General features: G+C 38.2%; 3 protein-coding genes across 3 annotated transcripts; all 3 read left to right on the top strand.

The window, feature by feature from the left end:
- The first annotated feature begins 5 nt into the window (after positions 1–5).
- Positions 6–6,886, top strand: LOC103834537. The gene is made up of 8 exons (XM_033289306.1): positions 6–1,660; positions 1,752–2,193; positions 2,295–3,241; positions 3,313–3,864; positions 3,963–4,050; positions 4,131–4,792; positions 4,880–5,953; positions 6,044–6,886. The coding sequence occupies exons 1-8, from the start codon at positions 1,564–1,566 to the stop codon at positions 6,616–6,618; spliced, it is 4,437 nt and encodes a 1,478-aa protein (XP_033145197.1). The 5' UTR covers positions 6–1,563; the 3' UTR covers positions 6,619–6,886.
- Positions 6,887–19,101: 12,215 nt separating this feature from the next.
- Positions 19,102–19,572, top strand: LOC117133322. Its single transcript, XM_033289305.1, has one exon. The coding sequence runs from the start codon at positions 19,102–19,104 to the stop codon at positions 19,570–19,572; it is 471 nt and encodes a 156-aa protein (XP_033145196.1).
- A 799-nt stretch (positions 19,573–20,371) lies between these two features.
- On the top strand, positions 20,372–22,574 carry LOC103863660 (gamma-interferon-responsive lysosomal thiol protein-like). Its single transcript, XM_009141407.3, has 5 exons — positions 20,372–20,755; positions 21,059–21,124; positions 21,229–21,354; positions 21,447–21,539; positions 21,640–22,574. The coding sequence occupies exons 1-5, from the start codon at positions 20,432–20,434 to the stop codon at positions 21,778–21,780; spliced, it is 750 nt and encodes a 249-aa protein (XP_009139655.2). The 5' UTR covers positions 20,372–20,431; the 3' UTR covers positions 21,781–22,574.
- The last annotated feature ends 3,820 nt before the right edge of the window (positions 22,575–26,394 follow it).

The raw sequence follows: 26,394 nt of genomic DNA, 5'->3' as shown, positions 1-26,394 counted from the left end.
CGATGAAGCTGGAAGATCAAAGTTGATGATGGTTAGGAATTATTTTTTATGAATTGTTAAAAAAAAAACGCCTTATACTCACAAAGGTAATTCAATATTTATAGTTTATTTTGTAACCATAACTAATAAAGACAATAAATAAACTTGCAAGGGCAATCCAGTAACAAGATTGTATCCTATATTCCCTAACTAATTATTCTTCAATCTTAACAATAGAATAACGCAGAGTCTATTTTATTTCAGAGAACGATGAAAGATACAACCAAAAAGACAGTACCAACTGGATCTACCATTAAGAGAGAACAGAGTACAAAAAACAATGAAACTATTGCTCCAACCGAGAATTCAGCTATCTTGTGTAAGTCATCCTTAGCCTATGTTTTTAAAGATATTGGATTTGTGTCTTTTGAATTCAGCCCAAGCGTACTCACATCTTCAAATTCATACTTGACAAAGCACAAGCAAACATCGTGTCTACTCAAAGCACTATCAATTCAGCCCAAGCGTACTCACAGATACCACCCATTACGTTAAGTTCACGCTCAGTAGCTCAACGTCTTTGTTATAAGAGGAAGAGAACAACCAATTCCATTGAAGGAGAACTAATGGTGTTATCTGATATTACCAATCAAGTTCCTTCTGGAACCACACAGACACGACAATCTTATCTAACTGCAACGCATGATGAGAGAACTATAGCGAATACAAGAATTCATTCAACGACTACGCCTACCGGATCTAAAAAAGATTACCAAGTCAAAGGAAACCCATGTGAATCTGCTAAGAGGCTAAGAAAGAACGATTCTTTCTCATGTAAGTCCTATGCTATTTCAGTGCTTTGAGTGACTACGTGTTGTATTGCTCTTGGCAGTTTATTTGTTCTTAAATTGTCGTTCTGATGTGATTGTCCAGCCCGTTCTAACCTTCACACACCACCAACTTCTTTTCCTACAAGCTCTATACCTCTATCTGATACGACCAATGTCAGTCCTTCTGTAAGGACACAGACACAACAAGAGGTTCTACCATCTACGTTTGAATCATCTAAGTCCAGATTAACAGCTAAAGGTGATTATTATTTGTGTAAATCTGTTTATTTTTCTGATAAACCTTGGGAAGTTATCAAGATCATAACATTATTACTGCATAATTTATAAAATCTGTTTGTTTTCAGAAAAAGGAAAAGGAAAAGCTGTTGCCTCAGGAAAAAAAGCAAAAACAGTACATGGTATGTAGTTTATGTTATCTAGGGCGTATTGAATTCAAGGAATATGTTTACATTGTTTTGAGGAATTTATACATCCGTCTTGCTTTATTTTATAGCAACAGAAACAGAAGGAGTTGGCCTTCATGTTGATGGATACTCGAGTGAAGAAAATGATGACTCTATATATCATGATTACGAGGGTAATCAATACGCACGAATCCTATCGATAGTTTAATGTTCTTTAATGTTAAAAAATTCAGAATAGCGAAAGAACTTAACATGGAATTTTTAAAATAAAAGGTGCATATGAAGTCGAAGGAGAACAACATTATGATTGCAGCAGTGAAGAAAGTGACATGGAGTCTGAATCAAATGTGGATTTTGACATGTTCTCAAAAGAATCAGACACAGTTGGACCCTCCAAAAGGAAAACTTCTTCGAAGGGGAAAAACAGTAGGCAAAATTTTTATTTTAAAGTTTAATTCGTTATATTGACTGTGCTTGCCTATAATTTACCAATTAGTTTGGTTCATGTTTTTTCCAGAGGCAGTATACATCGACGAAGGTGATGCAACCCATAAATGTGAGCATTGTGGGGCTATAATGTGGTATGGTGAGCGCATAAACAGGAAGAGATCTACCCGTAAACCTAAATTTTCACTGTGTTGTGGGCACGGTCAGGTACAGCTGCCACTGTTAAAAGAATCCCCAGCCATATTGAAAAGATTTTTGACAGAGGATGATGAAATGAGTCGATATTTTCGTGAGAATATTAGAGTTATCAACATGGTTTTCTCATTTACATCTCTTGGTGGGAAAGTGGACCGCTCTGTTAAAAAAGGTATTGGCCCTCAAATGTTTCAGCTTCAAGGAGAGAACTACCATTTGATGGGTAGTCTAAAGCCACCAAACGGTGAACCCAAGTTTGGTCAGCTTTATATTGTTGACACAGAAAATGAGATAGGCAATCGATCTGGTATTATCGGGTAATTTTTTGATTCTTAGTTTAACCAGTTTGCGATATGATTTTCCACCATAAATGAGTTTGAACTAATCTGGACGACCTCGTGTTTATATTTTTTCTCAGGAAATACAAGAAATCAACTGAAAAAGCAAGGAAAGAAGAACTTAGGAAAAAAGTTATACAGGCACTAACGGCTATGCTAGACGAGTGCAACCCCTATGTCCATCAATTTAGATCAGCACGTGATCGATTTGACACTAATCCTGACCAGACATTTCATATGCGTATCATTAGTAGTCGAGAGAAAGATGGAAGAACATATGATACTCCTACCGCATCTGAAGTAGCTGCACTAATTCCTGGAGATTTCAATTTGGACATGGATAAAAGAGATATTGTTTTGCAAGAGAAACAGACGGGATGGCTTAAGAGGATTAGTGAAATTCACCCTGCTTATCTGGCTCTTCAATATCCTCTAATCTTTACTTATGGTGAAGATGGGTTCAGACTTGGGATTCAAAAGAGGGAAACGGAGGCAACAGCAAAGCTAAAGAGGAAGGCACTCAGCATGAGACAATGGTATGCGTTTCGTTTACAAGAAAGAGAGAATGAGTGTCATACTCTTCTCCATTCGAGGAGATTGTTTCAGCAATTTTTGGTCGATGGTTATACAACAATTGAGGCGAACAGGCTGTTTTATCTTAGAATGAACCAGAAAAGTCTCAGATCGGACAGCTATGACTCTATCCAACAAGCTGAAAACTCTGGCAAAACAGATATGCATGAGCAAGGGAGTCGATTTGTGCTACCAGCATCGTTTACGGGAGGAGCAAGATACATGAAGAATATGTATTTAGATGCCATGGCGATCTGTAAATATTTTGGGTTTCCTGATTACTTTATAACATTTACGTGCAATCCTAAATGGCCGGAGATCACCAGGCATCTACAACCCAGAAAGCTTAGTGCTGAAGATAGGCCAGAGATTCTCTCCAGAATCTTTAAAATCAAATTGGAATCTCTCATGACAGATTTAACAGATAAACAACTTTTGGGGAAGACATCTTCGGGTGAGTTATTCAGTACAATTTCACCATTCCTGTTTTTGGTCTGAAATTTATCAGTCTATTTTTTTTTTCAGCAATGTATACGATTGAGTTCCAGAAACGTGGCCTACCCCATGCACACATTCTGTTATTCATGCATCCTAATTCCAAGATTAGAACAAACGATGACATTGACAAAATCATCTCAGCCGAAATTCCAGATAAAGAAAAAGAGCCAGAGCTTTATGAAGTGGTTAAGGACATGATGATCCATGGTCCTTGTGGAGCTGTTAATGTGAACTCTCCGTGCATGGAAAATGGGCAATGTTCAAAGCAGTATCCTAAGACACATGTTGAAAAAACATTTGTGAACAAGGAAGGATTTCCAGTTTATAGAAGAAGGAAAGAGGGGAATGGATTTATAGAGAAAAAAGGATTCAAGTGTGACAACACCCATGTCATCCCTTATAACAAGGAGTTGTCTCTTCGTTATCGAGCTCACATTAATGTGGAATGGTGCAATCAGAATGGTGCTGTAAAATACTTATTCAAGTATATTAATAAAGGGCAGGATCGTGTTACTGTTGCTGTTGAACCTCCGGATAATGGTTCGTCGAAAGAAAATAGTTCTGTGCCAGCAGGTGATTAACGTGCATTAGAAGTTATTATTTAACTGCTGTGAGTAGTGTGTATTTTTCGACGACATTGTATCCTCTACTAACGGATTTGCTTTAATGTTTTTCAGATGTGACTGCGCCTAATTCTGAGACTTGCACAAATACAGCTTCAAAAGAAGAGAATAAAAATGAGATCAAAGACTTTTTTAACTGCAGGTGCAAATTTTCTCGACTCTGTTAATGCTTATATTTTGATTTTTGAAATATTTAAAAGTAAACATCTATGACTAATTTATTTACAGATATGTATCTGCAAGTGAAGGTGGATGGAGGATCTTTCAGTTCCCAATACATTATAGATCAACTCCAGTTGAGAGAATACAATTCCACCTACCAGGAAAACAGATCATTGTTTTTAAGGATGATGACACATACGAAAAAGTGACCAGCCGAAAGCTCATTGAAAATACTATGTTTATGGGCTGGTTCGAATTGTGCAAGGTTAGTGAAGTTGCTCGGACTCTGACTTTAGCTGAGATTCCAACAATGTTTACTTGGAATAAAAAGGAGAAGAAGTTTTATGATAGAAAGAAAGGATTTAGTATTGGGAGAATCAATTATGCACCACGTAAGATAGAAGAAGCTTACTACATGCGTGTCTTGCTAAACATTGTTAAAGGTCCGTTTGAGGATAAGGACATAAGAACTTTCAACGGTTTTGTTTATGAAACATATAAAGAGACATGTTTTGCAAGAGGGCTACTTGAAGATGATCAAGAATATATTGATGAGCTTGTGAGGACAAGTTTTACTGGTTCGGCATCATACATGCGCCATGCATTTGTGATCATGTTAATGTCTGGTACTTTGTCAAAGCCTGAAGAGGTGTGGGAGAAAACTTGGGAATTCCTTTCTGAGGACATTCAATATAAACGAAGACAGCAACTGCATCGACCAGGTAATATATGTTCTTATTTGAGTCTGATTGCGTCGATTCGGTTACTAAAATACCACTTAAACGATTTTGAACTTGTGACACATGCAGATCTTTGTTTGTCGGATGAAGAAAAAAAAGAAGCAGCCCTTATAGAGATCGAAAAGATTTTAAAAAGTAATGGAACTTCATTGGCTAACTGGACCTCTATGCCACAGCCAATCCCAGACATCATTAATGAAAACGTGCTGATTATGGATGAGCTCAGTTACAACCGGGAGGAGTTAAAAGCTGATCATGATCGTGACTTTCCAAAACTCACTGATGAGCAAAGGAAAATCTATGATGAGATTACCGATGCTGTTTTTACTAAGAAAGGAGGTGTGTTTTTTGTTTATGGGTTTGGTGGAACTGGAAAAACCTTCTTGTGGAAGCTGCTTTCTGCTGCTATCAGAATGAGGGGTGAAATCTGTCTGAATGTGGCATCAAGTGGAATAGCTTCTCTATTGCTACCAGGAGGAAGAACAGCACATTCTAGATTCGGGATTCCTATAAACCCAGATGAGTTTTCTTATTGCAATCTGGTACCAGGAACTGATCAGGCGGATTTGGTGAAAGCAGCCTCTCTTATCATCTGGGACGAAGCTCCAATGATGAGTAAGCACTGTTTTGAATCTTTGGATAGAAGCATGGCAGATATCATTGGAAACAAAGATAACAGACCATTTGCCGGGAAAGTAGTTGTCTTGGGTGGAGATTTTAGACAAGTACTGCCAGTTATTCACGGAGCTGGAAGGCCGGAAATAGTTATGGAGTCACTTAATTCTTCTTATCTCTGGAAGCATGTAAAAGTTTTAGAGCTAACAAAGAACATGAGGCTGATGTCAAATGATCTCACACCTGAAGATGCAAAAGAATTACAAGAGTTTTCGCAGTGGATTTTAGATGTTGGAGATGGAAAAATTGGTGATGGAAACGATGGCGAAGCTCTAATCACTATTCCAGATGAGTTTTTGATTCTTGATGCTGATGATCCAATAGATTCTATAAGCAAAGCGGTGTATGGGGATGCTGTTTCTTTACTGCAGCATAGAGAACCTAAGTTTTTTCAAGAAAGAGCAATACTTTGTCCTACTAATGAAGATGTGAACATGATTAATCAGCATATGTTGGACAAGCTGCCAGGTTCGTTTGTAGATATGTTTTTGTTTAGATTACTGACTTCTCAATGAACGATTTGTTTGTTATAAATTAAAATTTTCGTTGTCAATGCAGGTGAGGAAAAGTTCTATTTGAGCTCTGATTCTATAGACTCTTCAGACAGGTTTTCAAAGAATGACCAAGCTCTTACTCCAGATTTTCTGAACAAAATCAAGGCATCTGGTTTACCTAACCATAGTCTCAGATTGAAGATTGGGTGTCCTGTGATGTTGCTTAGAAACATTGATCCTATAGGGGGACTAATGAACGGTACTAGACTCCAGATTACAGAAATGTATGACTTCATGATACAGGCTAAAGTCATTACAGGGGAAAAGGTCGGTCACACTGTTTTTCTTCCTAGACTCTCAATAACACCTTCTGATAAAAAACTGCCGTTCAAGATGAGGAGGAGACAACTACCTATTGCTGTGGCATTTGCTATAACAATCAATAAAAGCCAAGGTCAATCACTTTCGGAGGTTGGTTTGTTTCTACCGAGACCTGTTTTCTCTCATGGGCAGCTATATGTGGCTATTTCTAGAGTGACTTCTAAAAAAGGACTGAAGATTTTGATTGTCGACCCTGAAGGCAAGCCTCAGCGTCAAACAATGAATGTGGTATTCAAAGAGATATTCTCGAATCTTTGATTTTCGTTTTGCATTTGTTTCTCAGGACAAGTTATACTACTTCCAATTTGATACTGCTATTTATTTACTTTTAAGCAAAACAATTTGTTTCAAATGAGTTTTTTACATTAAGGATATTGTAGGAATTTGAACAATTCAAACAGTCCATCAAACAGACAAAAAAAACACCACAATTCAATCAGCATTCATCAAACAATCTCCGGTTTTTATCCTAACTACCAGTATCAGTTCGCAATCTAATCTATACAATTTGATCCTTCTAAAATGCACTTACTTATTGGTTCGCACCAGATTGACCCTATGTATTTGTCCCATGGTCCTTCAGCTGAATTAATCTGTGTCTTCAACTTTTAACTGCACGACCAGGTCAAGAATTGTTAAACTTTTTAGTCAGCGGACTCAAATATAAAACACCTAAAGTTTCTCATGTATGTCCCATGTCAATAAATCTGTAACTAATCAACCTATATTTATATGTAAGTTACACTTTTGTATTAATGTAAGAGAAGAAAAACTTTCAGGAAGGAACTTATCTTTGATTTTGACCCGCAAGTTGTTGTCCATAGACAGATGACATCTCTATGATCGCTGTATTTCGAATATTTTATTTTCTCTGAGAGTACATTGTTCCTGAAAAGAAAGAAACAAATAACCCATTTTTAATAAACATACTTTTAAACACAGATTCTAAAGTCGTCAATAATACTTCATCAGAAATTAGACTTTGTCAAAACAATCTTACGCTTTATTGGGACAGTTACTTGGCTTTTATTTAGGCAGAGATGTTGTCGAATCAATTTTAATTGATCAGATTTTCACCCGCTTCAGAACTTCGTCGGATTCTTGGAAACCATTCCAATCTCACCTGCAAAAAAATATCCGAAAAATGTTTCATGCATATATTTGGTGACTACAAATCTGAGATTAACTTTTACCAAATGATTAAAAACTTAAATTATACTTACCGTTTAATTTTCTTTCAAATCTGATTATCACTCGGCCAAATTGAAACCCAAATATCAAACAACGGAAATAGAACTGAAGCTTTCGGATCTGACATGCAAAACAGTTACCAAATATTTCTTTAGATCTTCATCGAAAACGATCTATATAATCTGAAGAACAAAAGATTGAAAAAATAACCGAAAGAGAAAGGAATACGAGAAGTCCTTGGTGGATCTTACGAGTTTCCAACCAACGGTTTGATTTTGTTTCCAAATCAGATTTGTTACCCTCATCGTTGAAGATCTTCAAGCCATCGTTACTGCTTTACCGGTAATGATATTGATTTCTGAACCTTTAATCGCCATGGATGGGGATGAAGCGTCGATTTGTTTCTTTCTATTTTTTTCTTTCAATCGCCATGGATGGGGAAAGAAGCGTCGACGGATTTGTTCTTCTTTCCTTTTCTGTTTTTTTTTTCTTTAAACATAGATGTGTCCGTCCCTGACCACCTATTTGGTCGGTGAAATATTTTAACAAGGGCACTAATACCAATTTCAAAAATAATTTATTATTCAACTATTGTTAATATTTTGTACAATAAACAAAAAATCAGCAGAAATTTTTTTTTGTATATTCTTTTCTGAATATAATTCAAGCATTTATAAAATAGTTGCATTTTTTTTTCAGGAAAAATATATATTTATTAAAAATAATATACTAATTTAGGAACAGTTTAAATTATACAAAATATTTTTACAAAAATAAATAAACAAGATAATAAAATATATTTATTAAAGTTATACAAATTTTGATGCACAAAAAAATAAAGTTTAGTTTTGTGAATATAAATGTTTTATTTAAAATGAAACATGATAAAGAAAAAGATAAAAAAAGTTATATAAAATAAAACACAAATATATTAAAATATGATATTTATTAAAAAAAATCCGTTTATAGAATATTCCGTTTATGGAAACTTAACCCGCGCTTTGAAAGCATAAATGACTATTGGAAACTTAAACTTAACCCGCGCTTTGAAAGCATAAAACTTAACCAACTTAATTCATTAAAAAAATAAAGTTTAATTTTTTAAACATAAATAGTCATTTAAAATGAAATACGATAAATAAAGATAAAATTTTTAAGTCTTTTATAAAATAAATCACAAATATATCAAAATGTGACATTTACTAAATATTTGTCAATTGAAAAAAAAAAACAAAAATAAACCCGCGCTTTGAAAGCGCGGGTCAAAATCTAGTTATAGATTAAATGCAATGATCTACTACGTTTATGCAATATCAACACATGTTTACCATGCAACTTTTTTAATTTTTTAAAAAGAAAAACATATAAAATCTTTAAAATATATATTAAAAATACAAAAACCGTTATAGGTGAAATACCGTATCACACCGGAAACAAACTTCCAGAACCAAAAAGTAAAAACGGAGGTGGTCCATGGTCGTATGCTTACAACTAATAAAGTACACAGTAACGAAAAAGTATTAGCAATTGTTTATACGTGATGAGCAATCAATTACTGTTAAACAATTATTTTGCATCAAACAAAAGAAATAAGATTTATGCTGATCACAAACATCAAATCCCAAAATAAATATAGGTTAAAAACCTCACATTAAATAATCATATAAGACTTTTTATAGAAATTAACAAAACAATTTAGTTGAGTTAATATTAGCCATCAACAAAACCATAGATATTATCTAAAGTTGTAAATGGAGATTAAGGAAAATTTAGAATATGAAAGTCTATATCAATAAAGCAAAATAGCTATTCTTCACAGAAAATTACATCAGCTTTAATTTTTTTTTAAACCTCCACGTGAACATGTGTAATTTAATCAATTATGATTGACTAATAAGCCCACTCATGCAAAATTCTTGAATATTAATAAAAAACATATATACAATATATATATGTTTTTAAATTTTAGTTAACATTGGTCACCAGAAAAGTCCAACCAAAAATAATACAAGGTCTGATAGAAAAATAAATCAATAACTGCCAATTAAAAAAAAAAAAGTAAATTCAAGATTAAGTAACACAAACGCATAGAATCTATTTCACCACGACAACTTCCCGACTATAACAATGTTACATTCACATTCATAAAATAAGGTTCAAATACCCAAAATACATTGACATACAACTAGAAATAAAGTAGTTTTGAAGAAAACCACCCACCAAGCATCATCAACGTATATCAACACAGCCCATCTATAACAACATTTAGGCACCAACAAAGTTACAATATTAATCATACACAAAAAGCGGAATAAACATAACTTTCACAGCCAAATAGGTTTTTTACAACGAACATCTATTATATTACTCGAACTTAAGTCTGAATTAGAATAAAATAACTAATAAAACAACCAAATAGGTTTAAACTGCTTGGGCCCAACTAACCACATATCTTAAAACATAATAATCCTGCTTAAAAATAAATAAACACAAAATTAAGAAGATTAACCAAACAAATACGACCACACACATCATATTTACGTACAATCAAATTTATAAAATCCCGCGCAAAGCGCGGAAAAACCACTAGTTAGTATAAAAAACTCACTCATGCGTGCGGTTATCATGTAACTTATAAATATACGTAGAATCTAATATTCACTAATTAATGCTAGTGAGTAATTTTATAAACTACTATTAAAGGTACTCACTCTGGCTCTTAAACATGTGGACACAAGGTCAAACAAAAAAACAATAATAAGGGAAACTCCGCGTGGAAAATGTTACCAATGTATTAACACTCAATTAACCAAAGGTAAAATAAAGCTATCTATAAAGAGATCTCATCTATAAATGCATACACAAAGCAGTCGTCATAAACCACACTCAATTCAAACTCTAGAAAGAATACTGTGAAACCCGTCACTTTCGAAATAATAAAAACAATTCGATAATTAATAGTTTATGAAATTTCCATTTATAAATATAAAAGTCAGTACGATACCATAAGGCCTAAAGGCCAAATAACGATAACATTCGAAATATAAAGTACGACATAAACCGAAAGTCCAAAATACGGGATAACATAAACGATAGATAGGAGCCCAAAGGCCCAAAAAAGCGATAAAATATTTCGAAGTACGACATAAACCGAAAGTCCGAAATACGAGATAACATAAACGATAGATATGAGCCCAAAGGCCCAAAAGCGATAAAACGATAAAAGTGATAGAAGTCTAAAGCTCGATAGTAGTAAAAACCCAAAAGCACCGGTCTGGTATAATCACTTCTGCTCATTGGTCTCACCTGAAAGGGGAAAGAAGGAGGGGTGAGCGACAGGAGAATCACCCAGTGAGGTATGGGGATGCTAAACCACAAACCACTGACTGAGTACATAGCACTACTAAAATGTAGACCTAGCTCTAGTATGAAACAAACACGGCGTCTATTACACCACACAAAACAATCAACATATGTCTAGTGGACTAGACATGCTACAACCAATGTGATGATAGCATACCGCATTTCCTTATAAGAATATAAATATATATGACTCTACAAGCGTCGTAAGTACAATAGTCCACTCTGTACCCCCGCAATCTCCACAAACAAGCGGCCTAGTACAAACGTGTCTGTACCCCACTAAACACACGGCCTAGTACAGATATCTCCGTACCATGCGATCTCTCAAACAAAACGGCCTAGTACAAACGTCTCTGTACCCCGCTAAACACACGGCCTAGTATAGATATCTCCGTACCCCGCGATCTCTCAAACATGCGGCCTAGTGCAATCACCTCTGCACCCCCACAACCTCAACACATGGACTAGCATATATACATATATATATTTAACAGTTCTTAACATCAATCATTTTAATCAACCGTTGAATCTTCTATTATCCTATTTCCGGTTTAACAATCAATATCAATAATGAACAAGCAAGACTCTCAAACAGACTCGATTCACAGAGACAGATCATGTTTTGAAACTAAACTTTCCATAATAGTAGTACTAAACTAGCAAGGGATTTAAACGGAGAAGCCCTCACCTTAGCAACAAGAAGAAGTGGTATCTATGAACTTCAGATGCTCAAATAGACTCCAAATCTGAAACCAGGCCGAGAAATCGAGTCAAAACGCCTTTCAAACGGATTAAAACGGGTCTGGTCAAGGTTTATGGAAAAGTCCACTCGCTGGTCAAAGGTCAATCCGGTCAACCCTTGACCAGAAATCAATTTGACTTAACCGACTGGTTTACCCTAACCGAACCGAAATCAAATTAAACCGGTCAAACCAACCGGTTGACCGAGTCACCGAGTTGACTCACCGGGTCGACTCAGCCGGGTTGGCGAGCCACCGGCGCCGGTCATCGGCGGCGACGGCGGAGGGCAGTGGCTTACCGGGAAAGTCACCGCCGACGGCGGAGGTGCGACGGCAATACGACGGCAGCTTCCCCGCGGCGGCCGGACGGCGGCCGAGTACGGCGGCTTCGGCGAACAGCGGCCGGAGACGGCGGCGCGTCTGTTTCACGCATGCGCGAATGCAAAACTTTGGGAGGCTTTAGCGGCTTCGTCCGGGATCCGATTACGGCGTGGTTGGTGTCTACGGCTTCGTCTCGACGAAAGGAACACGATGGTGGTCTTGCATACACGAAATTCGCAACAGTTAGGGCGATATGGTTGATTTACTAAAACGGCCGAAACTGAACTAAATGCATGGCAGTTTTGTGGTGGTTACCTAGGGGGACGATCGGTGGTATCGAGCTGAACGTGATCACGGCACACGGTTGCTCCGGCACGAGCTCCGGCGACCCACTCTCTGTAAAATGATCACACTTCTTCTCTTAGCTCACTCTCTCTCTAGCTCTTCTTCTTTTTTTTGTATAGAGTTTGTGAGAAACTAAAGTGGATAAATGTGGGTTTTTATAGGAAAATACCATGGGCCTCTGGAAATAGATTTGGGCTTCGACCTGAATTCTTTGGGTTAGAATTTGGGTCATTACAAATACTTTTAACAATGGCTTCTTCTTCTTCTTCAAACAAGCTTGTGTTCTTAGCTTTCCTTCTCCTGTTCGTATTCTCAAACAATTTGTAACGACCCAATTCCACAAGCCCAACAAGGTCTAATCAATTTACAGAAAACCCTAGGTGAGTTCCTATTTAAATAGAGCTAGCCTATTATTTTATTCAGAAAAAGTTTAAGGCGTCGAATCCCTGCAGATTTAGAGCCGTTAGAGAGAGATATTGGTGAACTGTCTCAGCCATCGTCGACTGAGATCAGATCCGTCACACCGCCGCCGTCTCACTCCCTAGGTAATCCGCAAACCGCCTTTTCCGATTGGTTAAGTGTTGGCCGTTTAGTAAACCGTCGATATCTCTCTAACCATTGGGTTTCTCGCGATTTCAAGGCTACCAGAGTGTTCGTGACGTTGAGACGAGTCTGGAACAGGAGTAAATCAGCCGGAGATCCGCCGCGACGCGCCCACATGCGCAGGAGGAAGATTCCCGCGTGAATCTCACGTACGCCATCTCCGCCGGACGTTCGCCGGAGCCACCGCAGCCGGCAACCGTCCGTTTGCCACCGAGAAGCCGCCGCTGCATCGCCGTCGCGTCTCCGCCGCTGCTGGTGATTTTTTGGTAAGTCACCACCGTCATTGGCCGCCGCCGACGAACGGTTTACGGCGACTCGCCGGTAACGCGGTGACTCGGCCGAGTTGACTCAGCGAGTCAAGCCGTTGACCAGTCAAGCCGGTTCGGTTAGTCAATTGATTTTATTATTGATTAAACCAATCGGTTATTGGGAATTGGTTTGGTTTGGATTAAACCGAGTTGAAATCAATTTTAATCTCGTCCAATTGAAATCGAATCCGGTTAAGGAAAACCGATGGTTCAATTCGATTTCAATTTGGTCAAGGGTTGACCCGCTTGGGTCAGAGTAGACTGGGTTGACCTTTGACCGGCGGGTTGACTTTTTGACCAGATCGCCGGTTATCCGTTTTGGACCGTTTGGAGGGCGTTCTGACTCGATTTTTCACCCTGATTTCAGATTTGGAGTTTGTTTGAGCAGCTGAAGTTCATAGCTATCATTTTTATGCATTGCTAAGGTGAGGGTCTATTCCGTAAATCATGTACCAGTGTAGAATTATCTCTATCGTAGTTTAGATTTCGAATCATGATCCGTCTGTTTGAATTGAGTCTTGATTGTTAGTTAGTATATTCATTGTAAAACTGGAACTAGGGGTCTAGAGGATTCAACCTTTGATTGGATTGTGTGATCTTAAGAGATGCGATATATATATATGTATGTATACATAGTTATTAGTAGGGACTATGTGCGCGGACGGGGGCTCAGAGATGTCTGGGCTAGCGACGCTACTTTGGTTGTGCGGGCAGGGGTTCAGAGACGTCTGGACTTGCGATGCTACTTGTGCGGGCGTGTGGTGCAGAGACGTTTGTACCATGGACGCTACTTGAGAGGGCGGGGGTACAGAGACATACTGTACTAGCGACGCTACGTATTATATATCCATATTAGGAGAGGCGGGGTGTATGGACTAGCTTTATGCTATCTATCATCGCATTGTTTGTGTTTGTGTGATGCGCTAGGCATCGTGTGTATTCATGTTAGAGCTAAACTTCCATAGTGGAAGTTATATTTACTCAAGTCTGTGGTTTTTGTGTTTAGCATCCCATACCTCACGGAGTAACTCCCCTGTTACCCACCCGTCCTATTCCTTCCCCTTTTAGGTGAGACTGACGAGCAGGAGTGATTGCTATCGGATTGGTGCTTTGAGAGTTTTATTTAATTTCTTTTCCAGACTTGCGGTTTTATGCTTTTACCGATATTTTTGACATTTATTATGTTAGTTGGATTTATGGCTATTTATTGGATTTATGGCTTGGAGTTGACTTTTGGGAAGTAATAAATGGAGATTTCAGACTTTTTATTTATTTAAGTTATTTTGGAAAATACGGGTGTTACAATTTGGTATCAGAGCGGGATTCCGTCCCGGCTCTGACCTGGGATGACGATTTGTGGGGACTCGGTTTTTAATCGGTTTTAGACGATTTTTAAAATATTTATGGGAATATGGGGATTTTAAAAATAAAAGTAAATATCACCTTTTTGCTTGGCATTATGTCTTGAATCGTTAGTGTTTGGTTTCTGCAGAAGATAATTGAATTCCTATTTCTTTCAGATGCCGCTGCGTAAGAGAGTTGTTCTCACTCAGGCCGCTAGTGCTCCTCGAGAGGGTGGAGATGAGAATGTGCCGCCACCAGTTCCACCGATTGATCAGGATGCCCGTAGGCAGATGGTGCAGGATGCTGCCAGACAGGCCGCACAGGAGGCAGTTCAGCAAGCTGTCCAGGAAGCTGCTAGAGTAGCTGAACAGGAAGTGGTTAGGCAGATGGCTGCAGCTCAGCGGGGTCAGCAGGTTCCGCCAGTTCAGGCTCAGGGGCATCAGCAGCCCCCTATTCAGCCGGTTCCACCAGTTCAGGTTCAGGGACAGCAGCAACCCCCTATCTAGCATGTTCCAGAGATTTTCCAGGTTCCACCACCAGCCCAACGCGTTCTACCAGGGCAAGTTTCAGAGGTTGTGCCACCCGTTCTTCCAGGGTAGGTTCCTGAGGTTTATGAGACGCTTATGCGGGTAATGAGACAGATGAAAACTGTGGATTTGGAGACTTTTGAGGGAACAGTAGACCCTGGAGCGGCCTATAAGTGGAAGCATAGGCTGGCTTCGTGTCTGCAGACAATCAATTGTCTGTTTCGCCTTTGTCTTAATATCGCAGAGTTGTATCTGCGTGGAGATGCATTAGTATGGTGGGATGGAGTGCGATCAATGCGTGATGGCGACGTGACATATGAAGATTTCCTCATTGCATTCGACAAGAAGTACTTTCCCAGAGAAGTGTTGCATCAGAAGAGGAATGCTTTTGAGCATCTGAGGCAGGGTACTAGGAGTGTCAGGGAGTACGAGCGAGAGTTTTCCCAGCTCCGCTTGTTTGCTGGTAATAATTTTGATGCAGAGGATTTGATCAGGAGGTTCTTAGATGGTATGCGAGTCGATCTCCGCGGTAGGTGTAGTATTGTTACTTACACCAGTTTGGAGGATATGGTAGAGAAGGCTGTTGTGCAGGAGGCATGTATTGCAGAGGAGCAAAAGTACTCTAAGGCTCCACCTAAGACTGGAAGGACTTCAGAGCCAAAAAAAAGAGAACATGGGAACAGTTGGGAGAACCTAGTTGCGACAAGTGTCGTCGCCATCATTTTGGGGAGTGCATCACGTGCTTCAACTGTGGGAAGATGGGACATAAAAGTAGGAATTGTCGGAGTAGGCCATTTGGTGCACGGGGAGTAGCACCAGCAGCACCAGCAGCACAGGCAGCACCAGTAGCACAGGGAGCGCAGGCAGCACCAACTGCAGCATACGCACCAGGAGCTTGCTTCACTTAAGGCCAGTTTGGCCATATCTCCAGGTTTTGCCCGACTAAAGGGCCTGGGGCCAAGCGTCAAGCCATCACTCCGCGTGTTTATGCTCTAGGAGAGGCCAATGGAGCTGAGCCGATAACCGGTATGTATTTTTATCATACTCGTCTGTTTTTGAGTAATTGTGTTTTGATGGATATCATGTGTAGTTAGAAAAACAATTTGTGTGTAGGATCAGTTTATGTTGGAGGTGAGGTAGCTCACACTCTATTCGACACATGAGCTTCTCACAGCTTCGTGAGTTCGCGTTTGGCTAAGTCTTGGCCTTTTCGAGATGTCTTTGAGCCGAATTTTAAGCAGATTCTAACAGTCGGTACTGAGAGATTGGGAACCACTGGCGTTCACCGAGATGTACCAGTCCTACTGGGAGGAGCCGACTTCATAGGAGACCTAGCAGAGATGAAGATGGATTACTACGATGTCATACTTGGGATGGATTGGCTGTCACGGCATCGAGTGGTGATAGATTGCATGCAAGCGAAAGTTAATATTGCTAGAGGAGATGGGAAGATCACATTCCAGTGTCTCCAGGCTTACCAGGGAATTTCTGTTATTTCCATGTTGCATGCTGAGGACTTATTAGAGAGAGGAGCAGAAGGATTTCTGGCGACTATTTCGATGGTTAAGGATGATGGACATCCTGAGTAACAAGTTATTCCAGTGGCTGCAGAATTTCAGGATGTATTTGAAGCCTTAAAGGGGCTACCACCAGCCAGAGGAGATGTTCTCAATATTGAGTTGGAACCAGGAATGACACCGGTTTCACGGGCTCCATACCGTTTAGCACCAGCAGAGATGGCTGAACTTAAGATGCAGTTGGAGGAATTATTGAGTAAGGGTTTCATCAGACCTAGTACTTCACCGTGGGGAGCGCCGGTATTGTTTGTTAAGAAGAAAGATGGGAGTTTTAGACTTTGTATCGACTACAGAGGTTTGAATAAGGTGACCATCAAGAATAAGTATCCTCTTCCCCGTATCGATGAGTTATTGGATCAGTTGCAGGGAGCTTCATGGTTTTCAAAAATTGACTTGGCATCGGGTTACCACCAGATTGCGATAGCTGATGAGGATGTGCGGAAGACGGCTTTCCGTACACGTATGAGTTTGTGGTGATGCCATTTGGGTTGACGAATACACCTGCAGCGTTGATAAAGCTTATGAATGATGTCTTTCGCGAGCACTTGGATAAGTGTGTAATTGTTTTCATCGACGATATCTTGATCTATTCTCAGAGCAGAGAGGAGCATGCAGAGCATCTGCGGATTGTGTTGGATAAGCTCAGGGATCATCAGTTGTTTGCTAAGCTGAGTAAGTGTAGCTTCTGGCAGAGGAAGATTGGGTTTCTGGATTACGTGATCTCAGAGGCTGGAGTTGCAGTAGATCCGGAGAAGATTACTGCAATATCAGAGTGGCCTTCACCTAAGACCGCCACCAAGATTCGTAGCTTTCTGGGTTTAGCAGGATACTACAGAAAGTTTGTGAAAGATTTTGCCAGTATCGCGAAACCGATGACACGGTTAACAGGCAAAGACACCAAGTTTGATTGGACGGATGCTTGTATGGAGAGTTTTACTGAGCTGAAACGAAAGTTGACAAATGCGCTAGTGTTGGTACTACCTCGGGGGTACCTTATGAGGTTTATACAAATGCGTCAGGTACTGGTTTGGGTTGTGTATTGATGCAGGAGGGTCATGTTATTTCTTATGCATCACGTCAGTTGAGGCGTCATGAGGTCAACTACCCTACTCATGATTTGGAGTTAGCAGCAGTTGTTTTTGCGCTAAAGATTTGGAGGTCATATTTGTATGGAGAGAAAGTTCAGATCCTCACAGACCACCAGAGTCTGAAGTACATATTTACTCAGGCGGACCTAAATCTGAGACAGCGCAGATGGATGGAGTTGTTAGCAGACTACAACTTGGATATTATGTATCATCCAGGTAAGGCCAATCAGGTGGCAGATGCCTTGAGTAGACGCATGAACGATGTTTCAGGAACTAAGGAGGTTCAGGAGCTAACTGGGACACTGGCTAGTCTCAGATTGTGTGCAGTTACCGCAAAGGGAGAGACTGCCGGTCTTGAAGCATTGGAGCATGCATATTTATTATGGAGGATGCGCAGAGCTCAGGATATTGATTATACTTTGGTTAAGGAGATTGAGATCGAGAGTATTGGATATCATACAGCTTTGAGCGGGATGTACATGTACCGGAACCGAGTCTGTGTGCCAGATGATAAGCTGTTAAGGAAGGAGATTTTACAACAAGCACATAATTCACATTTTCCGATCCACCCAGAAAATACCAAGATGTACAGAGATTTGAAGCGCTACTACCACTGGCCTGCTATGAAGAAAAATGTGGCTACATTTGTATCGCAGTGTCAGACATGTCAGATGGTTAAGGATGAGCATCAGGTGCCTAGCGGGTTATTGTAGAACCTCCCGTTGCCAGAGTGGAAATGGGACATGGATAGTGGATATACTTATCAAATCTGCTCATTTTATAGCAATCAAGAAAACAGATGGAGCTGATCAGTTGGCGCAGATTTACCTTATAGACATTGTGAGGTTGCACGGAGTTCCTGTCAGTATTGTATCAGATCGGGATACCAAGTTCACTTTTACATTTTGGAGAGCATTTCAGAAGGCGCCTGGGACAAATGTTCATATGAGTACAGCTTATCATCCGCAGACAGATGGACAGTCAGAGAGGACTATTCAGACATTAGAGGATATGCTTAAGGCTTGCGTCCTTGATTGGGAAGGAAGCTGGGGAAAGTATTTACCTCTAGCAGAGTTTCTTACAACAACAACTATTACTCGAGTATTGAGATGGCACCGTATGAGGCGCTTTATGGTAGGCCTTGTCGTACACCACTTTGTTGGACAGAAGTGGGAGAGTGGCGAGACTTAGAACCAGCAATGGTTCAGGAGACAGTAGAGCACGTAGAGATGCTCAAGACTCGGCTTAAGGAAGCCCATGACCGGCAGAAGAGCTATGCAGATAAGCGCCGTAAAGACTTGGACTTTTAGATAGGACACTTAGTATACCTGAAAATGAGGATATTCCAAGGAGGATCTAAGACTCGGAAGCTTAAGAAGCTTAAACCGAGATATATGGGACCATACCCTATTGTGGAGCGGATTGGAGAAGTGGCTTACAGATTGCGGTTATCAGCAGAGTTGTCAGATTTTCACGATTTGTTCCATGTGTCAGTCTTGAGGAAAGTTGTGAGAGAGCCAGAGCTCATTTTGCAGCAGCCACCCAATGATCTTGAGAAAAATTTGTATGCACCTTGTCAGCCAGTTGATATTTTAGATCGGCAAGTGAAAGCCGTTCAGGGGATGATGACCAGTTTAGTTAAAGTTCGTTGGGAGAGAGACGGGATCCAGGAAGAAACCTGGGAGGCCGAGACTCCGATGAGGATTGATTATCCAGAGTTTTTCCAGAACAGTATTGGACAGTCGGTTCAGGAGCCGAATTTGGAGACGAATTCTCCATTGATGGGGGAGAATTTCAGTCATTGAACTTTACCAACTCTGCTACCGAACTTGTGAATATATATTATAGAGACAATTATATTTCGAGTCTGTACTTATATTTTGTAACAGTTTGATATATTAGATTTGAACACTAACATGTGAAAAGAGTTTGCCGGTGATTTTCTTCAAAAATTTGATTCTTAGATATGTATATGGAGTGGAACAAATTTTTACACATGTCCATCTTTTTAAATTGACAATTATGTAATTTACCGAATTCACAAAAGAAGAAGTTAAAAAGAAACAAAACTGATCATATCAGTGAAATAGAAACGAAAACGAAAACACAATTTTATAGTGGTAGAAAATGAAATCGAGAGTTAATAGTAAACAAATCGAGAAAAAAAAACCTAGCCTTCTTTTGTTATTTTATAATCGATGGTTTTGGTGATTTGTGTCAGCAACAAAACTTAATTTCTTTTTGTGCATATGAAGTCTTAAAAATAATTAAAATGAGTTGTAATACGTTAATTTTTAAACAACGATTATACATTTAAGATGCCAATATTTGTATTCGTCATTTTACAATTGATGAAGATTGCATTGTTGCAAAATGTTAAAACGACCAAAATCTTAGTATAAAAAACTTACTCATGCGTGCGGTTATCATGTAACTTATAAATATACGTAGAATCTAAATATTCACTAACTAATGCTAGTGAGTAATTTTATAAACTAACTATTAAAGGTACTCACTCTGGCTCTTAAACATGTGGACACAGTCACAAGGTCAAACAAAAAAACAATAATAAGGGAAACTCCGCGTGGAAAATGTTACCAATGTATTAAAAACCAATTAACCAACGTTAAAATAAAGCTATCTATAAAGAGATCTCATCTATAAATGCATACACAAAGCATTCGTCATAAACCACACTCAATTCAAACTCTAGAAAGAATACTTTTAACAATGGCTTCTCCTTCTTCAAACAAGCTTGTGTTCTTAGCTTTCCTTCTCCTGTTCGTATTCTCAAACAATCTTGTAGCTGGAAAACCCCAGAAAGTGAAACTCAATCTTTACTACGAATCACTTTGTCCATACAGTCAGAAATTCATAAACGATGATCTGGTGAAACTCTTTGAGTCCGATCTCCACAGGATCACCGATCTCAAGCTCGTTCCATTCGGTAACGGAAAAGTCTCTGATAACCTAACTGTCACTTGCCAGGTTCTTTTCAACCTTTTTTGTCAAAAGGAGATTCTTTCAGTTTAGTTGACCATTTTTTTCCCAATATAAATGTTTAAGAAGACCATCGATGAACGATATTCTTCTTCTTTTTTTTGACAAAATGGATGAATATTCTTCAGGATTATTCTTTTAAAAAAATATATACGTTCTGTTCTTTCTTGTTTATACACTAATCAATCTCTGTTAATAAAAAAACACTTAATCCCCTCCTATCTATATATCGGTTTAATCACTTGTATGCTTATTCTATGCTGTTTTAATTTATAATAAAATTTTGTGAAGCATGGTGAAGAGGAATGTAAACTAAACGCCATTGGAGCTTGCGCCATAAAAACTTGGCCCAATCCGGTAATAACAAATAAAAATATTACTTCTATAATATCTACTGTCTTCAAAATATATACAACGCAAATGATATCTGAATTTGAAATGGGATGATTTTTGGATCACAGAAAATGCACTACTGGTTCATAAGGTGCGTTGAAAAGGACACGAAAAACTGGGAATCATCATGTTTTAAAACATATGGTGGTGAGAAAGCCATAAGAGATTGTTACTCCAGTGATTTCTCTAAAAAAGTACGTATGCATAAAACAATCTTAATAATATACACATATATTGTATTTGTACGTATAATTGTCATATAACCCTATGCTTTATTTCAATTCAGCTTATACTTGGTTATGCAAAGCAGACTTTGAATTTGATGCCGAAGAAAGAATACGTCCCATGGGTCACAGTGAACGGCAAGCCACTCTATGAAGTATAACACTTATTTTCCTTAAGAAAAACGGAATTCATTTATTTGGATTGTTTAATAATCAGTTACATATATATTGCTTGTTTTGGTTTCTGGGATGCAGAATTATGAAGATTTTGTGGCCCAAATCTGCAAAGCGTACCAAGGAAAGGCTCCTCTCCCAAAAGTTTGCAATTCTTCTGCCTCGGCAAAGAAGAAAGTGTTGAAGCTTCAAGTCTCGTATGGTGAAGCTTTCCATCACTGAAAAAGTACTTATTTAACTATGTTGGATTTAAGCTTATGTTTTAGGCTGAGAGTGATTAATAAAATAATATTTGTACGACCCATCATCCCCTTGATCAACACAGCAACCTCAACTATATATAGTCATTCCAAAACCCAACATTCTAATAATTTTAGTGTAAAAATCATTCAAAACTATCTTATTTCAAAACAAAATCCAAACAAAAATCAAACCAGAATCTTAGACAACTCCCGTAACTCCTAGATCGTACCGGAAAAAATGAGCAGTGGGTAAATTGAATTACTAGATGAGGACATGTTCAAGGAACTCACAGTTCTTCTCAAACCAAGCAACACAGCAGCAAAATAATCATAATCTAATATCATCCTACGAAGAATCAATCAATCTATACTTCTATACCTACCCGTTTGTGGCTTGGTGTCTCAACCAATGTTTTCCATCATGCACCCACATGCGTCGTGGCCCCTTGGCTCATCTGATACTGTCCACCCCACAGTCACCATAGTCATTTATGCTCATGCATGGTATGACATAAACTTAACATGCCCAAACCCGACACCACATCATCATCCACGACCACACGATGTCACATTCTTCAATATCTCATTATCACATTCCTCAATATCACAAAACCGGTTTACCTTTTGACAACCTATCACAATATATGTGCTTCATCACATTAACACAAATCAACAACTATATCTAGAGCATATTATCACAACAACATAATTCAACAATAAGATATAGTTTAACGTTAACGATGTACTAACACACCAAATCATTACAAAAGAAAAACAGAAAGTCTACAACAGGTCCTCACTTTTGCCTTACTCCACGATACATCCAAATATAGAATAAGAAGGCAGCCAAAAAGGATTCACGTTCGGATCTGCCACTGGTTGAGTCTGGGATGAAGACGAGTGAAAGAGGTTAAACGAGGCGGCGTGAGCGGTTGACATTGGTGGCGTGAGCGGTTTACGGACGAGGCAACGATGGCGGTCGTCAGAGCGGGGCGGCGCCAGCTGGTGGCTCGAGATCCAGAAGAGCTTATCTACAAATTTCTCTGATGAGAAAAAAGAGAAGGCAACACCTCCGTGTAAAGGGAAAAGAAGGAAAAAACCCTAGTATTTACCTTATCGGCCTATGGGCAAAAAAATCTATTCCATAAAGTTGGACCTAAGATATCATGATCCTCCCCTCACTAATTAAATTATCATTCCGAATTCAACATGATATTCTATGATTTTTAATAACATTTTGGGGTGACTATTTTCATTTGTGATTATGGTTCCCAAATTTCGTTGTGGATCCGTTACCATCTGGTCTTCAGGTTCAAAATGTCCGTTGACTACTGACACACATTTACACACATATGCCGACCGTTTTTAGAATCAACTCATGTCCTCTAGCAACCTTTTGCATTACCGACACACAAAATCCATTGTAAAATCAGACATCTTCTCAACCGATATGCCATTACATCAACCCTCTCTATCAATCACAATCGGTCCCATGTACCACATCCTTAAATTAATTAACTTACAATACATGTCACTTCCCCTAACATTCATGCCAAGATATACTGTATCCCCCTTCTGATTTTTGAATTCAACCATTAGTAGATACATTTTCACTTGGAGTTCCATTCAAGGGCTTTTTCCAAAATTGACCTACAACTCAAAGTTAAACACAAAACTAACCTTTTTTTTTTTTGAAAATTGATTTTACCCTATTCACCCCACAAGTTCACATAATTCACGAAAATGCCATCAAATTTTTTTTTTTCCGAAAATGACATTTTTACTCTCTCACCCTCATCATCTTCAAGTAATTACAAGATTGTCATTGTCATCAACACCCCAACCACCATGAACAACCAATTTGAAGCTCTTAATGCTCCCAAAATCGATTTACCCTTATTCTTTTTCTATCCTTCTGAGCTAAACACAACATATCTCACTTTCTCTCCACATTAAGCTAAAAAAACCCAAGATTTTGATTCTACATTTTTTTTATGGTTCACAGAGTCATAGAAGTTAACGATTCTGGGTGGGTCACTTTCGTTTGAGATTTTGTGTGCTTGGAGAAGCCTTATGTGTGCTAAAGAAGTTATCTCACCAATTTAAGGTATGAAATCGAGTTTTTTTTCAGATCTGTTCGTCCAGACGACTTTCCTGGGAAGTCGTCTGGCTGTAGACAACTTACCTGGAAGTCGTCTAGTCAACGCAGAAATTATTTTTGTAATTAACTTTAAAATATGTTTTATGCGACGACTAAAAGTTAAGTCGTCTGACTTTGTCTGGTTACAAAAAAATCTCCAAAGAACCTAGACGACTTACATTTCAGTCGTCATAGGTTAGTTTTGCATTTGACTGGATTATTTCAAAAGTTTGACTTTCCTGGACGACTTACATTTCAGTCGTCTGGTGAAAATTGAAATATCAATATTTTATTAAAACTAGACGACTTACAATTAAGTCGTCATAGGTTAGTTTTGCAATTGAAAACAAAACTTTAATATTTAATTATACACAGACAACTTACAATTCAGTCATCCGCCCGACGACTTACATGTAAGTCGTCCAGGACATTATTCCGAGATTCTGGTCAAACCTCGTAAATCCTGGATGGACGACTGAATTGTAAGTCGTCTATATATAATTAAATATTGAAGTTTTATTTTTCAATTGCAAAACTAACCTATGACGACTTAATTGTAAGTCGTCGAGTTTTAATAAATTATTGATATTTCAATTTTTCACCAGACAACTGAAATGTAAGTCGTCCAGAAAAGTCAAACTTCTGAAATAATCCAGTCAAATGAAAAACTAACCTATGACGACTGAAATATAAGTCGTCTAGCTTTTTGGAGTTTTTTTTTAACCAAACAAAAGTAGACGACTTATTTTTCAGTCGCCCCAGATAACAGATTTCAAAGTCAATTACAAAAATAACCTTTGTGTTGACCAGACGACTTATATTTTAGTCGATTGGAAGACTTAGATTTAAGTCGTCCGTGTCGACCTAAATGGACGACTTCTCTGGAAGTCTACTAGACGACCTCCGTGGATGTCGTCTGCGTCAATGTTTAATAAACTTGCATTTTCTCTAAAACTATAAGACTTTTTAACATTTTCTTATTAATTCATGTTTATTTATGAATATTTGGGCTACTGAATGAAATTTATAACTTAATTAGTAATATTTATGAGGTTACCAACATTCACGTTAATTAAAGTTTCTAACTGATCCGATAAGACTTCCGTGGAAGTCTTCTACGCTAGTTTTTGAATAACTTATATATTTAAGAGTGATAAATAACTTCAAGATATGTAAAACTCATATTTTCAAAATATGTTTTCTCCCTTAGTTTTACTAAATTTGACTAAGTTTTTCAACACAAACTTATAAAAAAAAAATGATATGCTTTGACTAGTTACTATTGTTTGTTTCCATCTCTTAAGTATTATTGCTATAGATACTAATGATAATTATTGTTATGAGTTGGAAGAAGGGTTAAAATGCTTCTTAAATATTGTATCAATATGAAGTTACCAACATTCTTGTTTATAAAGATGAGAAAAAGGCCATTGAAGTTTATTATTGCATATGAGAGATCCAAAGATAAGAAAAAGGCTATTGAAGTCTATTATTTCATTGATTTGTAAATATGTAAACACATTGTTAGCACATGTATTAGATCTTGGGAAACATTATTACTGATGTTACAAAAAAATTACAACTAAAAAAGTAGACAAGTAAATCACAAAACATACCACAAACAAAACTATTATAGATCATACCTCTACAAAGACAAGCTTGGACTCCACTTCAAGTTTTCTGGACGACTTACAAGTAAGTTGTCCTGGAAGTCGTCTGAAAGACTTTTTGGAAGTCGTCTAGAATACTTCCTGGAAGTCGTCTAGCGCATTATATTTTAGACGACTAACAGGTAAGTCGTCCCAGAAGACTTCCAAATCAGAAAAACCTGCATATCAAATCGAGATCTAAAAAATCTTCATATCAAAAAACGTTCAAATGAGTGGAAGATTAGATATATCTACCTTTATAGAACACACAAAAATACATATCTAAAATTAATAGACCTACCTTTAAATGAGTGGAAGATGAGTACCATCTGATTAAAAACCTGCAAAAAAAAAAGATAGATTAGTATGAAATACATGAGACAAAACTGAAAAAATTCATATAAAGTTTGGTGTTTTCAAGTCAAAGAGATTAGATTGGGTTTGAAGAGTTTTACTTTGGGAAAAAAGTAAGAACTTTATACAATAAGAAGTTACCAAATAAAGAAAAATCACATAAAAGCTTACCAAAACGCTCATTTCTATTATGAAAGGGAGACTTCATCATAAGACTTCCAGAAAGTCCAGACGACGTCCAGGAAGTCCAGACGACTTCCAGGAAGTCCAGACGACTTCCAGGAAGTCCAGACGACTTCCAGGAAGTCCAGACGACTTACTTGAAAGTCAAGTAAGTCGTCTAGAAGACTTCCTGGAAGTCGTCTAGTGCATTATATTTTAGACGACTAACAGGTAAGTCGTCCCAGAAATCTTCCAGATCTAAAAAACCTGCATATCAAATCCAGATCTG

Source organism: Brassica rapa, chromosome A04, assembly GCF_000309985.2.
Source record: "Brassica rapa cultivar Chiifu-401-42 chromosome A04, CAAS_Brap_v3.01, whole genome shotgun sequence".
NCBI lineage: Eukaryota > Viridiplantae > Streptophyta > Magnoliopsida > Brassicales > Brassicaceae > Brassica > Brassica rapa.
Note: the sequence above shows the minus strand (reverse complement) of the source record. Positions and strands in the feature narration are given on the sequence as shown.